Raw genomic sequence first — 15,484 nt, forward strand, 5'->3', positions numbered from 1 at the left:
GATTTATTTTCTTGAGGCCTATAGGCCCAATACCTAAGGAGTATGTCCAAGATCACCTTGCCCGGGCGTCATTCATGTGCCTCTTTATTTGGTGGCCTGGGCCTCCCATATGATGTGTGACATTATATATGTTGTCCATTTTGTGGGAAGAGTGTCCATGGCTTTCGCCAAATCCCTGATGGCATCTGTGATTTAAAAAGTTAACAGTGGGAGCTGTGGAAACATGTCTGCTCAGTGCCTATACTCACTCTCCCCAGAGCTGCCCAGGAACAGAAAGTCCATCTTGGGAAGGGAGGAGCAGCTCAGCATCCCGGAGAGGTTCAGGCAGGGCCAGCAGTGGCGGGGGGGCGGGGCTGGGGTGGAGAACAACTGGTAAACCATATAAGGGGCTGGGCCAGGTCACCCCAGCGCTCCCTTCCTCTGCTCATTCTGAAGACCCAAGCAGCATCTCCACACAGCAACCCACATGGGCCCACCATGGCCTTCCTTTGGCCTGGTGCTTCCTCCCCAGCCCCTAGCTGCTGGAGTTCTGCCATACCCTGAGCCGGCTCTCCGGCACTGCTTCGGTGGAGCAGAGAGGCATGCTGGCCCTGCCTGGTCTCTGTTGCTGGGTTCGGCTTTCCATTTCAGAACACACGAAATATTTATAAATTGGAGTGTGTAAATGCAGTGTCTAAATTGGAGCCTCCTGGAGTATAGTCGGAAACCCTGGTGGCGTAGTGGTTAAGCGCTACAGCAGCTAACCAAAGGGTTGGCAGTTCGAATCCACCAGGCATTGCTTGGAAACCCTATGGGGCAGCTCTACTCTGTCCTATAGGGTCGCTATGAGTTGGAATCGACTCGACAGCACTGGGTTTTTGACTTGGAGTGCAGTTGTCAGCCACATCAGTGCCTGAGCCTCCCTGGACAGCCTACCTACCCTCCCTGAAGTGGAAGAAGCCAGACCACACCCAGGGCTGCTGGCTCAGATCCAGGGCCCAGCTGGTTGAACGGTTTTCTTTACAGAGGAAGGGCCAGTGCGGGGACCTCAGGAGACGAGAAATCAGAGTGCTCTGTGGAGAAGCAGCCTGAGGCTTCGAAGCTCCCGGCAGCTGGTACTTGGGGACATGGCTTGAAGGTAGCCCAAGTGAAATGTTGGAGGGGGGTTCTGGGCAGCAGAGGACCAGGAATTATTTCATGCATGTGTGGGCATTTCCTCCTGAACCCCTGGGCACACTAGGGCACAGTTACTTGTGACCCTGGGTCGCTGATGGCCCCATCAAACCTCTCCCAGAAACCAGTACCTGGGTTTTTTTCCTCTTTTCCAGTTTAACAAGACAATCCCATCTTACAGTATCACGGGGTAAATAGAACTGGGATTCTGTTTGATAATTTACATAGCCAGTCACGTGTACTAAAGATAGTTTTTTTATATTCCCAGCACATGCATTTTTCACTTCAGGAAAACACTGGGGTTTCTTAAGTCCCCACCCCGGCTTTGTCTTCCCTGCGTCACCCCCACCTCATTACAACTGTGATGACAATGAAGAGTCAGGACATGGAATCTCAGGACTTCATTGTTTGTCTTTTTATTGACCCAGGTCTGTCAGCCCGGCTTGCCCCGGGGTGCTGGGATGGACACTGGCCAAGGCCTCCTGCGCCCTCCAGCCTGCATCAATTGTTGAATCGCAGCAGCTCCTCATCTGTGGACACAGAGCGGCTCAGAGTGGGGGCAGCGCTGGCCAGAGGACCCTGGGCTGGGACACCTGGGGGTGGGTGTGCCTCAGGGAGGAGGGAAGGCAGCGTGGGCAAGTAAGGAAGGACCTGAGCCTGGGCCCAGAAAGTCCTGCTTGCCAAAGGAGTTGATATCTCCAAAGTGAATGCCATCATCTGATTTATTTGAGGTGTAATTTACAGTGGGAAAATCAAGGCACAGAAATCCTAAGCCATTGCTCTTTCTTTGCATGCTGTTGCTCTTATCACTGTATCATTGTATTATTAATAGCCCCTGCCATTAGCTGAGTGCTAACTGTATGCCAGGTGCTGTGCAGCCTGGTTGGCAGGCAGTCCCATTTTACAAAAGAGAAAATAGGCTCAAATTGGCGCTTCCCCAAGCTTTGAAGTGTCTGGACTTTGGGTGTGGCAGTGCCTGAATTAAAGCCCTGCTCTGCCTGGCTGCTCACCCTGCCCTGCATACCCTCTGCCCAGGTGCCTGCTAGGAGCTGTGGGAAGGCCCCAGGGTTGGCCCCACTTCACAGATGGGAACCTGAGGCCCACAGGGTGGCCAGGCTGGTTACCTGTCCAGAACTCGGCTCTCCTCACCCTTACTCTCTGTCAAGGCTCTCACACCCAGACCCCAACAGCCCCTTGGCCCAGCCAAGCACTCTGCATACCTACCTTCTCCAGGAGCACCACAGTACTCTTTGCACTCCTTCTCCGAGTAGAACTTATTACCGTTGCCCTGGCAGCCCCCATAGGTGAAGAGGATGCACTTCCCCTGGGCAGCATCAAATGCCCAGAGCTGGAATAAGCCTTTGCAAGGGCCGTGGACTATGGGGAGATTACAGGCCGCTGTGGGTGGGGGGAGGCACAGAGCATTAGTAATCCTTGAGCCTGCTGACCAGGAACACAGGGCAAGGGCCTGAGCCAGGGGACCCCACTCTCCCAGAACACCTTACCCCTCTTTTACAGATAGGGAAACTGAGGTCCACAGAGAGGGAATGATTTGCCAAGGGTCACCCACAACAAAAGTGGAATTTCCATGTCTTCAGAAAAATTGCCCTGAAATTCCATCATTAATGCACCCTCTCTTAGCTACCTGTTAAGTCGGTGGGGTGGTTTGTTGGGAGAGGGTGCAGTGTGCACAGAGGCAAGTTGGGGTGTCTGGCACTCACCCACAGTTCGGCAGGTCTGCAGACACTCCTTCTCTGAGACAAAGTTGTTGCCATTGCCCAAGCAGCCACCATATTGGAAGATCTCACAGGCCATGGATGAGCCGTTATAAAAATACCTGTTGGTCATCCCCAGGCAGGGACCTGCATCATGCTTCAGCTGGCAGGAATCTGAGGAGGGACAGAACATCAGCGTATACTGCTTACTTTGTGCCCGCCACCAGGCTGGGCACTTAACGTGCATTATCTCATTCAGTCTTCACTTCTACACTAAGAGGAGGGATTATCAACTCATTTAATAGATGAGCAAACTGAGTCTCAGCGAGGGGAAGTGACTTGCCCAGGGTCACACAGCGGAGATTCAAAACCATGTCTGTTGGGGCTCCAAAACCCATGTTCGTTCCACTTCATGACATGAGGAACCACATCCCCAGCAACCCACAGCCCCACTGTCCCCTGTGATGGGCTTGTCTACCCCAAGAACCTGTAATAATAGTAGTGGGTGATGCATTCAGCACCCCCATGCTGACCAGCCTGGCCTGTTCACCCTCAAGCCCTTGCTTTGTTCCCTGCCCCTGGAATGTCATCTCAAATAAAACCCTACCTGCATATCTGGACATATCCCTTCATCTATGACATCCTCCTTGACCTCCTCACCCTTCTATCCTCTGAGCTCCCCCAGCCTTTTAGCCAGCCTTCCCTGCTGGGCGCATCATTTTCTTCCTTGGCTCACTTTCCCCCTAGATAGTCCGAAAGTCTCAAGTGTGTGGATGGTTTTTCTCCACGACCCCAATGCCAGCACAGGACGTGGGGCAGAGCAGGGATCAGTGTTTACTGAGCAAGTTGGAAAATGAGTCGATTGTGAATACTTTCAACTATACAAAACATCCTCACATCCTTTCCGCACTTGATCCTATAAGAGCCCTGGTGGTCAACACAGTAGGCTCAGGGGCAGTTTATCCAATAGGCAAGGTAAGCACAGCTCTTACCTTGCTTACCAGATCATCTGTAGTGAACAATTTCATATTTTTTTAGCACATCAAAGATTCTGCTTCTGGGTATGGCTGGCATCTGTCTCCCTCCCAACCCCACAGCACTTTCCTACAGAATCAAAGCCTCTTTTCAAATTCGTAATCCCTAATGGGCAGATGACCCAGTAAGCAAGGTAAGCACAGGCTTACTTGTGCTTACTAATCTGTGGTGAATAATTTCACCTGTATTTTGCCACATCTTTGATGAAACCCATGTGACATTGTTCACAACAGAAGATCTGGTAAGCAAGATAAGCACCATGCCTGCCTTGCCTATTGGATAATCTGCCCATGAGTAGGCTGATCTCCCATTGTACTGATGAGGAAATCAAGGCTAGGAGGCCACAGTGACAGAGATAAGGCAAGAACTCATTTCTCATCATGGAGCTGTAGAGTGTCTAAGCTCAGGGACCATGCCTTATGTCCCCCCTAACCCCCAGCCCTGACCCAGTGCAGAGTAGGGGTTCCTAGATTTGATTTGCTCTTTCTAGACCCAATCCTTGACTCCTTAGTGGAGAGATAACAAAGAGACTTCATGGTGGTGAGGACAGCCAGGGTAAGCCAACTGTGGGCCCTTCTCCTCTAAAGAATGGCAGAAGGAAAGATTGGACAGGCCCATAAAACAAAACGACACTAAAGGGGCACACCAGTCCAGAGGCAAGGACTAGAAGGCAGGAGGGAACAGGAAAGCTGGTAATAGGGAACCCAAGGTTGAGAAGGGAGAGTGTTGACGTGTTGTCGGGTTGTTAACCGATGTCATAAAACAATACATGCACTAACTGTTTAATGAGAAACTAGTTCTGTAAACCTTCATCTAAAGTACAGTAAAAAAAAAAAATTTTTTTAAACTGGCAGAAGGGAATGAAAAGGCACATGATCATTACCTTCTTTCTTGAAGAAATCAGTTATTTGTTGCCCAGCCCCTGAACCTTCCTCTTCTTTGGGTAGCACAGCCCTCCGGGCTCTCTGTGGAGAAGAAAGAGAAGAAGCTGTTGCAGGGACCTTGCTACTATTATTTGCCTATACCTTTGGAATAAGAAGTCTCTGGGTAGTGCCAATGGTTAAGTACTTGACCACTAACTGAAAGGTTGGTGGTTCAGAACCATCCAGAGACACCTCAGAAGACAGGCCTGACAATCTACTTACTGAAGTTCACAGCCTTGAAAACCCTGTGGGGCAGTTCTGCTCTGCACACATGGGGTCGCCATGAGTCGGAGCTGACTCAGCAGCAACTACCCACAACCACCCTTGGAGTATATACACACACACGCACGCACACCACATTGGCTTTGGGGATCAGAACATAAACAGAAGCGCCACTCATAGACTAACTAATGAAATAGCAGCTTGAATTTCAGGATGAGCATCATAGGACAGATTTCTGGTTTGAAAAGATAATTAAAACTGAGAGGTATAACAATACCCCCATCCTTATCTTCCAACTGAAGTGCCCAAAAGAATATAATGGAGAATAATCTACCCCTGAGTCAGAAACCTGGGAAGGACAGCATTTCCAGGCTAGAAACTTGAAGGCATTGCTGCACAACAGAGTACAGGTGCAACTGGTTTGCCAGAGGGGCTGAGCAGGCTATGGTTTGCTCCCTGCCAAAGGAAAAGCCATTTGGGGAATAAGGCGAAGGGACCCCAAGACTGCCCCTAACACCCTGACTGTGATGAGGGGCACTGCAGAGCAGGGGCTGCCAGTGCTGTCAAGGAGTCTGGGTATGGAGCCCACTGAGGCAGGACCTCAGGGCAGCCCCCGCCCAGCCTTATCTCTGGGGTGATGTGCTGGGTATTGTGGTGGTATTGCTGAGGCAGGCTCCTAATGAGGGCAAATGTACCAGTTAAAGAAGCAGTGAGTAGTGAAACTACCAGCCACCAGGCAGTCCCCCTGCCCACAGGCAAGATTTGAAACCTGGAAAATAGAGCTATAGTAACCTTAAGGAACCCTGATCGTGCAATGGTTAAGCACTCAGCTGCTAACTGGAAGATCAGCAGTTCAAACCCACCAGCAGCTTTGTGGAAGAAAAGACATGGCAATCTAGGAAATGCTATGGGGGAGTTCTACTCTGTCATGTGGGGTTGCTATGAGTTGGAATCAACTTGATGGTGTACAACAATGTACTAACCTTAAATTTTCCCCGTTTCCTTTCAAGTTGCTCTGAAAGCTGTAATCAAGGACTCTCAGTCAGAACCCATTTCAAGCTGTTGTACACAAACCTTCTTTGGTATTATGGATTGAATTGTGTCCCCCCAAAAAATATGTTAGAGTCCTGACCCCTGTGTGTGTTTGGGAATAGGGCTTTCTTTGTTATTATATCAGTCCCATATCAATGTAGGGTGTGTCCTCAACCTAATCACTTCTAAGTGATATAAAGAATAGGGTCGCTATGAGTTGGCACTGGGTTTGGTTTTTTTTTTTTTTTTTTTGTATAGACACATAAGCTGGGGAAGACAGAAACACATGAGGATCAAGAATGTGAGGAACGCCAGGGTTACAGAAACTGGGCCGAGGATCATCCCCCAGGGCCTATAGAGAGGCTTCCCCTATAGCCAATGCCCTGAATTTGGAATGTCTAGCTTCCTAAACTGTGAAAAATAAATTTCTGTTCTTTAAAGCTACCTGCTTGGGTTATTTCTGTTACAGCAGCACTAGGAAACTAAGGTACTTGGTGAGGATGGAGGAACAGGAAAATCATGGAACTAATTAAATAATAGAGCTTCTTAAGAAGAATCGGACTGAGCTGAAGAAACATCCCTACCAAACACTGAATGATGATAATAAACAGGAGAAAACTAAAACCAGCAATGAAATTCAAGATGATATTGCATCATCACAGGAGCCAACAGTTATGGAAATAGATAAAATGAGAAAAGTGGGAAATTATTGGAGATGGAAAAGGTGTTGAATTTAACCAGGCAGTAGACAAAATGGTCTGCAGCTTAGATACTGCAGGAAATAAATTCTCACGGTAGGAGTTCCCAAAGGAGAGATAATCAGTATTGACATAATACAAGAAAATTTTCTGAGTTGAAGAAAGAATTGAATTGTCCAATTAAAGTGTTAAAAAGCAAAGATGTCACCCTGAAGACTTTAAGGTGTGCCTGACCCAAGCCATGGTGTTTTCAATCACCTTAGATGCATGCAAAAGCTGGACAATGAATAAGGAAGACCGAAGAAGAATCGACACCTTTGAATTATGGTGTTGGTGAAGAATATTGAATATACCATGGGCTGCCAAAAGAACGAACAAATCTGTCTTGGAAGAAGTACAGCCAGAATGCTCCATAGAGGCAAGGATGGTGAGACTATGTCTCACATACTTTGGACATGTTATCAGGAGGGGTCAGCCCTTGGAGAAGGACATCATGCTTGGTAAGGTAGAGGGTCAGTGAAAAAGAGGAAGACCCTCAAAGGGATGGATTAACGTAGTGGCTGCAACAATGGGCTCAAGCATACCAATTGTGAGGATGGCACAGGACTGGACAGTGTTTTGTTCTGTTGTACATAGGGTCACTATGAGTCGGAACCACTCGACAGCACCTATCAACAACAAGAGCTAATGGGGAATCAGGCAAAATTCATGAAGCAACCCCCCTTCCCCAGCCATTTCCTTCGGACAAAGGATAAAGAACTGGTGGCCCTCAGATTAAATGACAGCTTTTAATGACAGAGGCCCTAGAAAAATATCTGAGGGTTGTAAGAGGGAAAATGTTGTGACCCAGAGATTCTTCACTCATTCTCAGAAAGACATTCTCACACAGGTGAAGATCCATGTAACTTTTCTGAAAAAATTACTTGTAGAAACACTTCCACCAGTTGAGAAGGAAATCTATACACAAGAAAATGGAAGATGTGATAGCTATAAATGATGGTAAACTATAAAGCCAATAAAATAAAATAATTGCGAAAATCATTAGGTAATTTAATGTAAATATTAAAAATAATGCTCAAAAGAAAAGGTGGAAAATATAAACATCAATCTCAGATCATATCCACAAAAGCAGGGATGCAGAAAACCTGAAAGGAAGAAATAGAAGTGTGCTAGGTTTCTCTCTTTTGCAAGCGGAGTCATTAGTTATTGTTTCATTCTTGACTTTGATAAAGAAATACAGATTTAGTTGATATCTGGATTAAGATGTCAGACTGAAACTTCCCTCAAAATTTCTCTCCCCAAAATTAAAAAACCCATTGCCATCAAGTAAATGGTTAACAAATCCTGTCCCCTATATTTTCATCAACATGAGTCAAATAAGGAAAGGGGCATAATTTAAAGCAACAACTTTAAAACTGGCAATCAAGGAAAGAAAATATTCTGGAGCTGAACAGAATGGTTTAGCAAGTTTCAGCTCATAACCTTGCCCTCCAACCCCCAGTACTGGCAAGTCATCCAATTTAAGATAATTTTCTCTAATACTCCCAAATCCAGAAAGAAGAAAACTGAGGGTTCACCCGTCTTTTTCCTTTTCTGACAAAGTAGTGAAAATGGCTTCTGAGGAGAAAAGAAGAAAAGTGGAGAATAGACTAGAGGCCGACTATCTGATGGAAGGAAAGAACCCCTGGCCGCACAATCTAAAGCTTCAGGGTGTGTTGCCATGAGACAGCCGGATATCACCTCCAGCCCCAGCCAAGTGGAATGAACCCTACAGAAGATATTTACCTGCTCTTTAGAAGCAGAGCAAGGGTATTCCAACCAAGATGGCCAAAAAAGCAAAAGGCAGCATAGGAGAGGAGTTGGTTTGAGAAGCTGCTTGCTCTTGAGTTGTGTTCTAGGGAAATCTATTGACTTAATTTTCGTTCATTGAATACTTTATTTCTGTAAGACATCATGCTAAGAGTTTTCTAACATCTCATTGAGTTCTAGCAGAACCCTAGAAGTTAAATGTAATTACCCCATTTCACAGATGAGAAAAGTGAGGTTTAGGTAGGGCGGCAATTTACCCAGTTGACAGAACCAAGATTGAGCCCAGGTGAGTCTGACCCATGCCTATCACTGCCTTTTCTCAGCCCCCGTCACTGACCCTACCCATCATCAGCACAGAACCTAAACAAGAGCAGCAAAAGCCAAGTGCGCTGAGTCCCTGGGAGGGGTGGGAGAATGGTGTACTTACCAGGGCTAGTGTGGGTTCTGGTTCCTGCTCTCCTGGAACACACTCACCTAGGTAGTGGGGACAGGGCAGGAGAGAGGGGGTGAATAAAAGGACCATGTGTGCGGGGAATCCTGGACTCAGAGAAGACTTTGTTTCATTTATGGTGCTACCGACTATGTGCCAGGTAGGCATTGTGCTCGGGACTGCCTTGTACATTAGTCCACTTCATGAATGGTGCCACCCAATGGTCGTGTTCAAGGTCATTTACTGGAAAATCAACAGACTGACCATCTGCGTCATCTCCATCCCACCACCATCATCATTTCATCAATATCATCACAAGCACAGCAATAGCTAACATTTATTGAGTACTTCCTAAGCACCTGGCTGAGTGCCATCGTATTTAATGACTTAATCTCATTGATTCCTCACCGCAACCTATAAGACAGGCATTATTATCCCCATTTCACAGATGAGGAAAACGAGGCTCTGAGAGGTTGACTAGCTCAGAGCAGCTAATTTGAACCCTGGTGCTCTGACTCCAGAGCCCATGCTGTTAACCCTCACGTTCAGTTGCCTGCTAAGATGTACCTATGGATTCTGGATACAACCTCACTTAGACATGTGGCAGGAGAATGAACAATGACTTGGTTCTAGTCCCAGCTCTGCCAGGTACTTGGGGGCAAATTCAGGGGCCCCAGCTCTCTTCTCTGTAAAGAGGCTGGGGAGAGACCGTGATCCTTGCCTATCACAAAGGTTTATAGTAAAGCTCCATGGGCTGGGAAGATGCTATCTAGTGGCCAGCGAAGGATAAGGAGAGGACAGGAATGCGAGGTGGGTGGAGGTGCTATTTACCTTTGTCGGCCATGGTGAAGATGGAATCCTCGGGGATGCCCACGCTCAGGGCAAACTCCCTAAACTCCTCCAGGAGGCTCTCCCGCAGCTGCGGCTGCCGTCCTGCAAGTAGGAAGCAGAGGAGGCACCTAGAACCACCAGGTGCCTGGGCTGGCAGGGCGAGAAGGTTGTCTTGCCCAGTGGTTTTCATTCAGGGGAAATTTGAAAACTCTTGACCCAGTTCAATCTCCTTGATATAGAAAGATAGGGGAAGTGGTGTCTCGCCCCATGCTCCTAACTTTCCACACAGGGCTCTTTCCACTGGTTTTTTTAAGGAACTTGAGGCTCTGGGTCTGGAATTTTAGAGACACGAGGAAAAGGACTGTATCTCAAATGGAAGGCTGAGCTCTACCTTCTCTTTCCACCTTTCACCTAATTGGAGTTTTGTCAGAAGAAAAAACCAAAGCTCTCTGCTTTTTCCCACTCCACTGCCCAGAAGTCAAGGACCTCCTCCCACCTCCAACTCCAATGGGTTTATCTAGTTATAGGCCTTTACCATAGAGCTTAGCAGTAATGGTGGGTCCATGGCGGCTGAATTTCTTGATCAGAAAAATGGCGTACTCATCATAGTTGGTGTGGACCACATAGGACTCCATGGTTACATTCCATTCTGCATGGGATATGTAGGCAGACCAAAGGGATCAGTGGACAGAAAGCCCATCTAGCCTGAGATCCTTCACCTACTCACCCACACATCCATCTATTCATCCATCCATCTATCCACTCATCCTTTCCATGTATTCATTTATCAGTTCATCCATCTTCATTCTCTCTATCCATCCAACCCCTTCATATAGTCATCATTAATTTATCTACCATTGCTCCATATATCCATCCTCTCCAGACCTCAATCCATAAATTTGTCCATTTCCTTCTTTCTTTTCTTTTTTACCCATTAATTAATCCATCAGTTTATCTATTGGATGATTGATTCATTCATTCATCTGCCATCCTTACATGCATTCATTTACCTTCTTTGTTTATTCTCTCCCTCATTTATTTATCCATCTCTCCAAACATTCAAATATTTAAGCCCTAACACAATTATTTGGTACAAAGAGCATATTCAATAAGCATTTGTTGAATTAAAATAAATTCATGCCCAAATCCTTCCTACACTGTACATGGTAGATGCTTAGTAAGTTTTTATCAACTAATTGCAGATGCCCAACAAGACACGAAGACTGATGAAATCCTTATGTTATCCTCAGCATTCAGCCCTGCTCATGGGCCTATCACCCTATTCTGAACTTCAGAGACAAAGGAGAGGAGAGGGAGGGAGAGAGGAAGGGAGAAAAGAGCAGGGGAAGGGAGGAGAGTGGAGGGGAGAGGAGAGAAGAAGAAAAAGGAGAAGGTGGAGAGAAAAGGGAAGAAGGAGGTATTTGGAGGAAGGTTAGATGACATCTCAGAGAAATGCGAGGAAAAGTTATAGGAACAGAGAGAGCTGAGGCAGAAGGAAAGAACTGAAGTCATCAAGGTATTTTTGAGGAAAGCAGAGACCCATGGTTTTTTCCTTGAACCCCACTTACTGGATTTGTGATAACGGAACTTCCCATCAGTGCCTGTTTTTTCATACACTCCAGAGATCTCCTCACAGAAACCTTTCCTGGAAATGAACAAACCAAAGAGAAGGTAACTTCTGGTATATCTTGTGGCCCTGACACCCCATCTTCCCACAGCGCCCTTAACATTTCCAAGTATCTTGTTTATCTTCATATTAACCCTAGGGGGCCGTCAGGTAGTGCTGCCCCCATTTTACTGTTAAGGACATGGAGGGTCAGAGAAAAAAGGGACTAAGCCCTGGCATCTTCTTGGCAAAGCCAGGACTAAAAATCAGCTTCCTCAACCAAATCTGCACATTATCCTTATGCACCATTGGAGTGATAAGTTAATGCATTGATTTCTTACTCTGTGTCTCTCTTGGCTTCAGTTTCCTCATTTGTAAAATGGGGATAGTGGTAATTTCTACCTCACATGGTGTTGTGAGGATTAAGTGACATAATACACATAAAATGCTTGGAGTGAACACTATATACATATTACTTACTATTTTTACAAGCATTATTATTCATCCAATTAACATTTACTGAGCAGCACTAGGAAACCCTGGTGGTGTAGTAGTTAAGAGCTATGGCTGCTAACCAAAAATGTCGGCAGTTTGAATCTACCAGGTGCTCCTTGGAAACCGTATGGGGCGGTTCTACTCGCTGTGAGTTGGAATTGACTCGACGGCAATGGGTTGGTTTGTTTTTTATTGAGCAGCACTATGTGCCAGGCACTGCTGCATTCTGGGTATACAGAGGTGAGCAAGTCAGACCCTGACCCTCACGGAGCTTACCACTGAGTGGGGCAGGCAGGCCAGAGGTGATGCAATCAGTGTGATATGTGCCATGTGGGGAAAGTATGAGGTGCTCTGGGAGCATAGAGGAGAGCATGTAATCTGAACCTGAGGTATCAGGGGGCGCTTTCTGAAGGAAGTAACATGGAACCTGAGTTTGAAGGATCCATAGGAATTAGTGTAGGGCAGTGGGGAGAGGTGCTTTCAGCAGAAGGAATATCGGCCTAATGGCCAGAAGGGGTGAAAGGGCGGAGGGCTCCAGGGATTAAAAGGACTATTAGCATGGGTGACAGAGCACACCGGAAAGAATGGGGATGGGGGAGTGGCAAGAGCTGGGAGAGACCTGGAAGGCCATGTCAAAGGGTTTGAATTTTATGCCCAAGAGCAATAGGAAACTGGGAAGGGTCTTAAGCACTTTTGAATTTTTAAAAGGTCTTTCTGGTTGCTGGTTGAAGAATGAATTGGAAAGGATCGAAGTTAGAAGTGAGGAGAAGCAGAAAGCCTGTTGCAGACAACCTGGCAAGAAAGGAAGGTGGCTTGGAGCAGGGTGGTGGCAGTGGAGAGGGGAGAAGTGGAGAAATTTAGGATGAGAAGGGACAGGGCTGATGGTGGATTGAATGGAGGGTGGTGGTGAAGAGAGGTGTCTGGGATCCACCCCCCACCCTGCCCTAGATTACTAGCTTGAGTCCCTAGGGGTCAAAGTGTCCCTGCTGAGCTATGGAATGCCCGAGGACAAGGAGCAGGTTGGATGGCAGGCCTAGCATCAGGGACGTTACCCTTGAGGTGTAGTTGGGACAGTTTCAAAGGGTGAAGGGTAGTAGAGGGTTTTGGAGCTCAGTGTGGAAGTTCAGGCTGGAAGCAGAGATCTATAACTTTCCAGGATGGTGATTAGAGCCCAGGGGAGGATTGTGGGTCCCTGGTCCTTCTCACCCCTTCCTCTCCACCCCGACACTCACCGCCAACGAGTGCTGGTTGTGCTGATCTCTGTGTCTGTAGCTCCCTCTCCCAGGACCAGTGTGCTCATGGTCATCCTGGTCTTTAACCTCTTCAGCCATTGGCAGGTGGAGCCAATGGCTATGCTGAACCATTTCCCGTAGATCTAGGAAGCAACCATAAGCTCTGGGGATCTGGATTCCCCTCAGACCTCAAAGAAGACTTGCTGAAGCCTGCTCCCCTCCCTCCTCTCAATGACCAATGCTTTTAAGTGATAATGTTGTCTGGTTAATTGGAGGCCAAACACCTCCAAGGGAGGAGAGAGCCCTAAGGTGGAATTAGAGGCACCCTGCAAGCTGAGGAAGGAGATGGGCAGATGAGGTCCCACACTGCAGGCAGAAGGCCCACTCTGCTGAGGTGTGGGGTCTGCCTTGCTCACTTGGATGGGGAGCAATCGTCATGCTCTAAGGCCATCAACGATTGCTCCTCTAGAGCAGGAGTCCTGTCTTTCATTACTCCAATGACAGGGGACTGACAACCTGGCAAGGCAGCCATAGGTCCATGACAGAAACTCTCTGTCCTCCTTGAGCTCCACCATGACTGGGCCATGCAGGGCAAGCCTGCTGCCGCTTCCACCTGACATACTTCAAGTACCTGAAAGAGTTCTCACCCTCCTGTTCAGCGATTCCAAGAACCTCAAAGCCTCGGCCATCTGACAGCACCAGAAGCCCCCTCTCCTCAAGGCCGCTCTGCCCATAACCCTTCCTTACCCCTAAACACAAACAAAATACATCTGATGCCAGAGCTGGAAGGGTCTGGATCCCCTCAGATGCAGACTGAGCCCTGGACTGGGTAAGGTCTTGCTTAAGGTTACCCAGTGAACCAGGGTAGAGCTGGGCTGGAACAAACTCCACATACCCGACAACCTACCCCAGGACAGAACGCTTCCCATGCCCATGACTCTTAATCCCACCAGCGCATACTGTCTGGCATGATTCCATCCTGCTTCTTTTCCTCCCATTATTCCAAATGCCTGGTCCCAAAGCTAGCGGGCACATGTCCACTCTGGGTCAGCCCAAATCTCTATTCACAAGCCAGGCCTGTGAGGGCAGGAACCCAGGACCTGCTAACAGAGAAATGTTGAGGGGAGACCAGTTGCCGCCAAGTCGATTCCAACTCATGGTGACCCCATGTGTGAGAGTAGGACTGCTCCATAGGATTTTCAGTGGCTGATTTTTCAAAAGTAGGTCACCAGACCTTTCTTCTGAAGCTCCTTTCAGTGGACTCGAGCACGTAACTGTTTGCATCACCCAGGGACTCCGTCGAGTGGAGAAGGGTATGGTTAAAGGAGGAAGGGCTGGGGGTGGGGTGGGCAGGGAGAGGCACAAAAACACAAGCACCTGGGTGAGGGGCTGCAGGGGCGGCAGTAGTCAGGCCAAAGCCTTCTCTGGGGTGGAATCTAATTGAAACATGGGTCCTTCTTGGAGCCCTGAGATAACAGGCTAGGATGTGAGGGCATTTGGCCCATAGAATATCAGACGAGAGAGCCCCACAGAAAGCCAGAGGCATAGAGTTGTAGCTTCAAAGAATCCTGGGTGGTCTGAGTGGAAGGCCCTTAGGGATTGACACACTGGTGTTCCAGGTGAAGAAACTGAGGTCCTAAGACAGGCAGGACTTGCCCAGGGAGGCCTGGCTGCTTTAGACACCCCACTGCCACCACCGCCTCCACCAGTGAGGCCCGTATTACCCGAGGGAGGTCGAAGTTCTCCTGCACTTGCATGTCATCTTCTGGTGTTGATACTGGGCTGGCACTCACTGCCACGCAGGCGGTCAGCAGCAGAAGCAGGGCCCTGAGGCTCTGCATGGCTCTGGGCTCCTCTACGCCTTGGCGTTACTCACGGGCTTGGTCTGGGGACAGAGGGGCTACCACCTTCCTGCACAAAGCAGCTGCAAACTGAGGCTGGGGAAGGCACCTGAAGCTGTAGTGACCTTGGTGTTTGCCCTGCTTAGCCAGGACCAATCAGGGCCCCAAGGCCAGGTCTGATCGATCCTCTGTGGTCCCCTGACTGGGGTCAGTGGTACTGAGGGACAAGGGTGGCTGTTTCAGAAGAGACTTTGGCCAAACACAGGCCCTGGTGCAACCTGGTCTGGGTTCAGCTCCCAGAAATGCTTCGCATGGACTCCCCACCTGTTGGGGGGCATATGATGATGGGAGAGGCAGGCAGTGCCTGGCCTTTCCCATCTGGTCATTCCCCCTGGAGCTCATGCCCCTGAGAGCCAACAGGACAAGCCTGGTTGTGCCCTTTTCTCACATGAGAAAACTGAGG

At 48.2% G+C, this 15,484-nt stretch overlaps 1 protein-coding gene across 1 annotated transcript; it reads right to left on the reverse strand.

Moving 5' to 3' along the window:
- Nucleotides 1–1,653: 1,653 nt before the first annotated feature.
- AMBP (alpha-1-microglobulin/bikunin precursor) lies at nt 1,654–15,021 on the reverse strand. The gene is made up of 10 exons (XM_049894959.1): nt 14,905–15,021; nt 13,181–13,323; nt 11,416–11,492; nt 10,383–10,496; nt 9,848–9,949; nt 9,014–9,060; nt 4,786–4,867; nt 2,874–3,041; nt 2,377–2,550; nt 1,654–1,745 (listed from the first exon to the last, which is right to left on the reverse strand). Exons 1-10 carry the CDS (start codon nt 15,019–15,021, stop codon nt 1,654–1,656), a joined length of 1,116 nt encoding a protein of 371 aa, XP_049750916.1.
- Between the last annotated feature and the right edge of the window lie 463 nt (nt 15,022–15,484).

Source organism: Elephas maximus, chromosome 9, assembly GCF_024166365.1.
Source record: "Elephas maximus indicus isolate mEleMax1 chromosome 9, mEleMax1 primary haplotype, whole genome shotgun sequence".
Lineage (NCBI taxonomy): Eukaryota > Metazoa > Chordata > Mammalia > Proboscidea > Elephantidae > Elephas > Elephas maximus.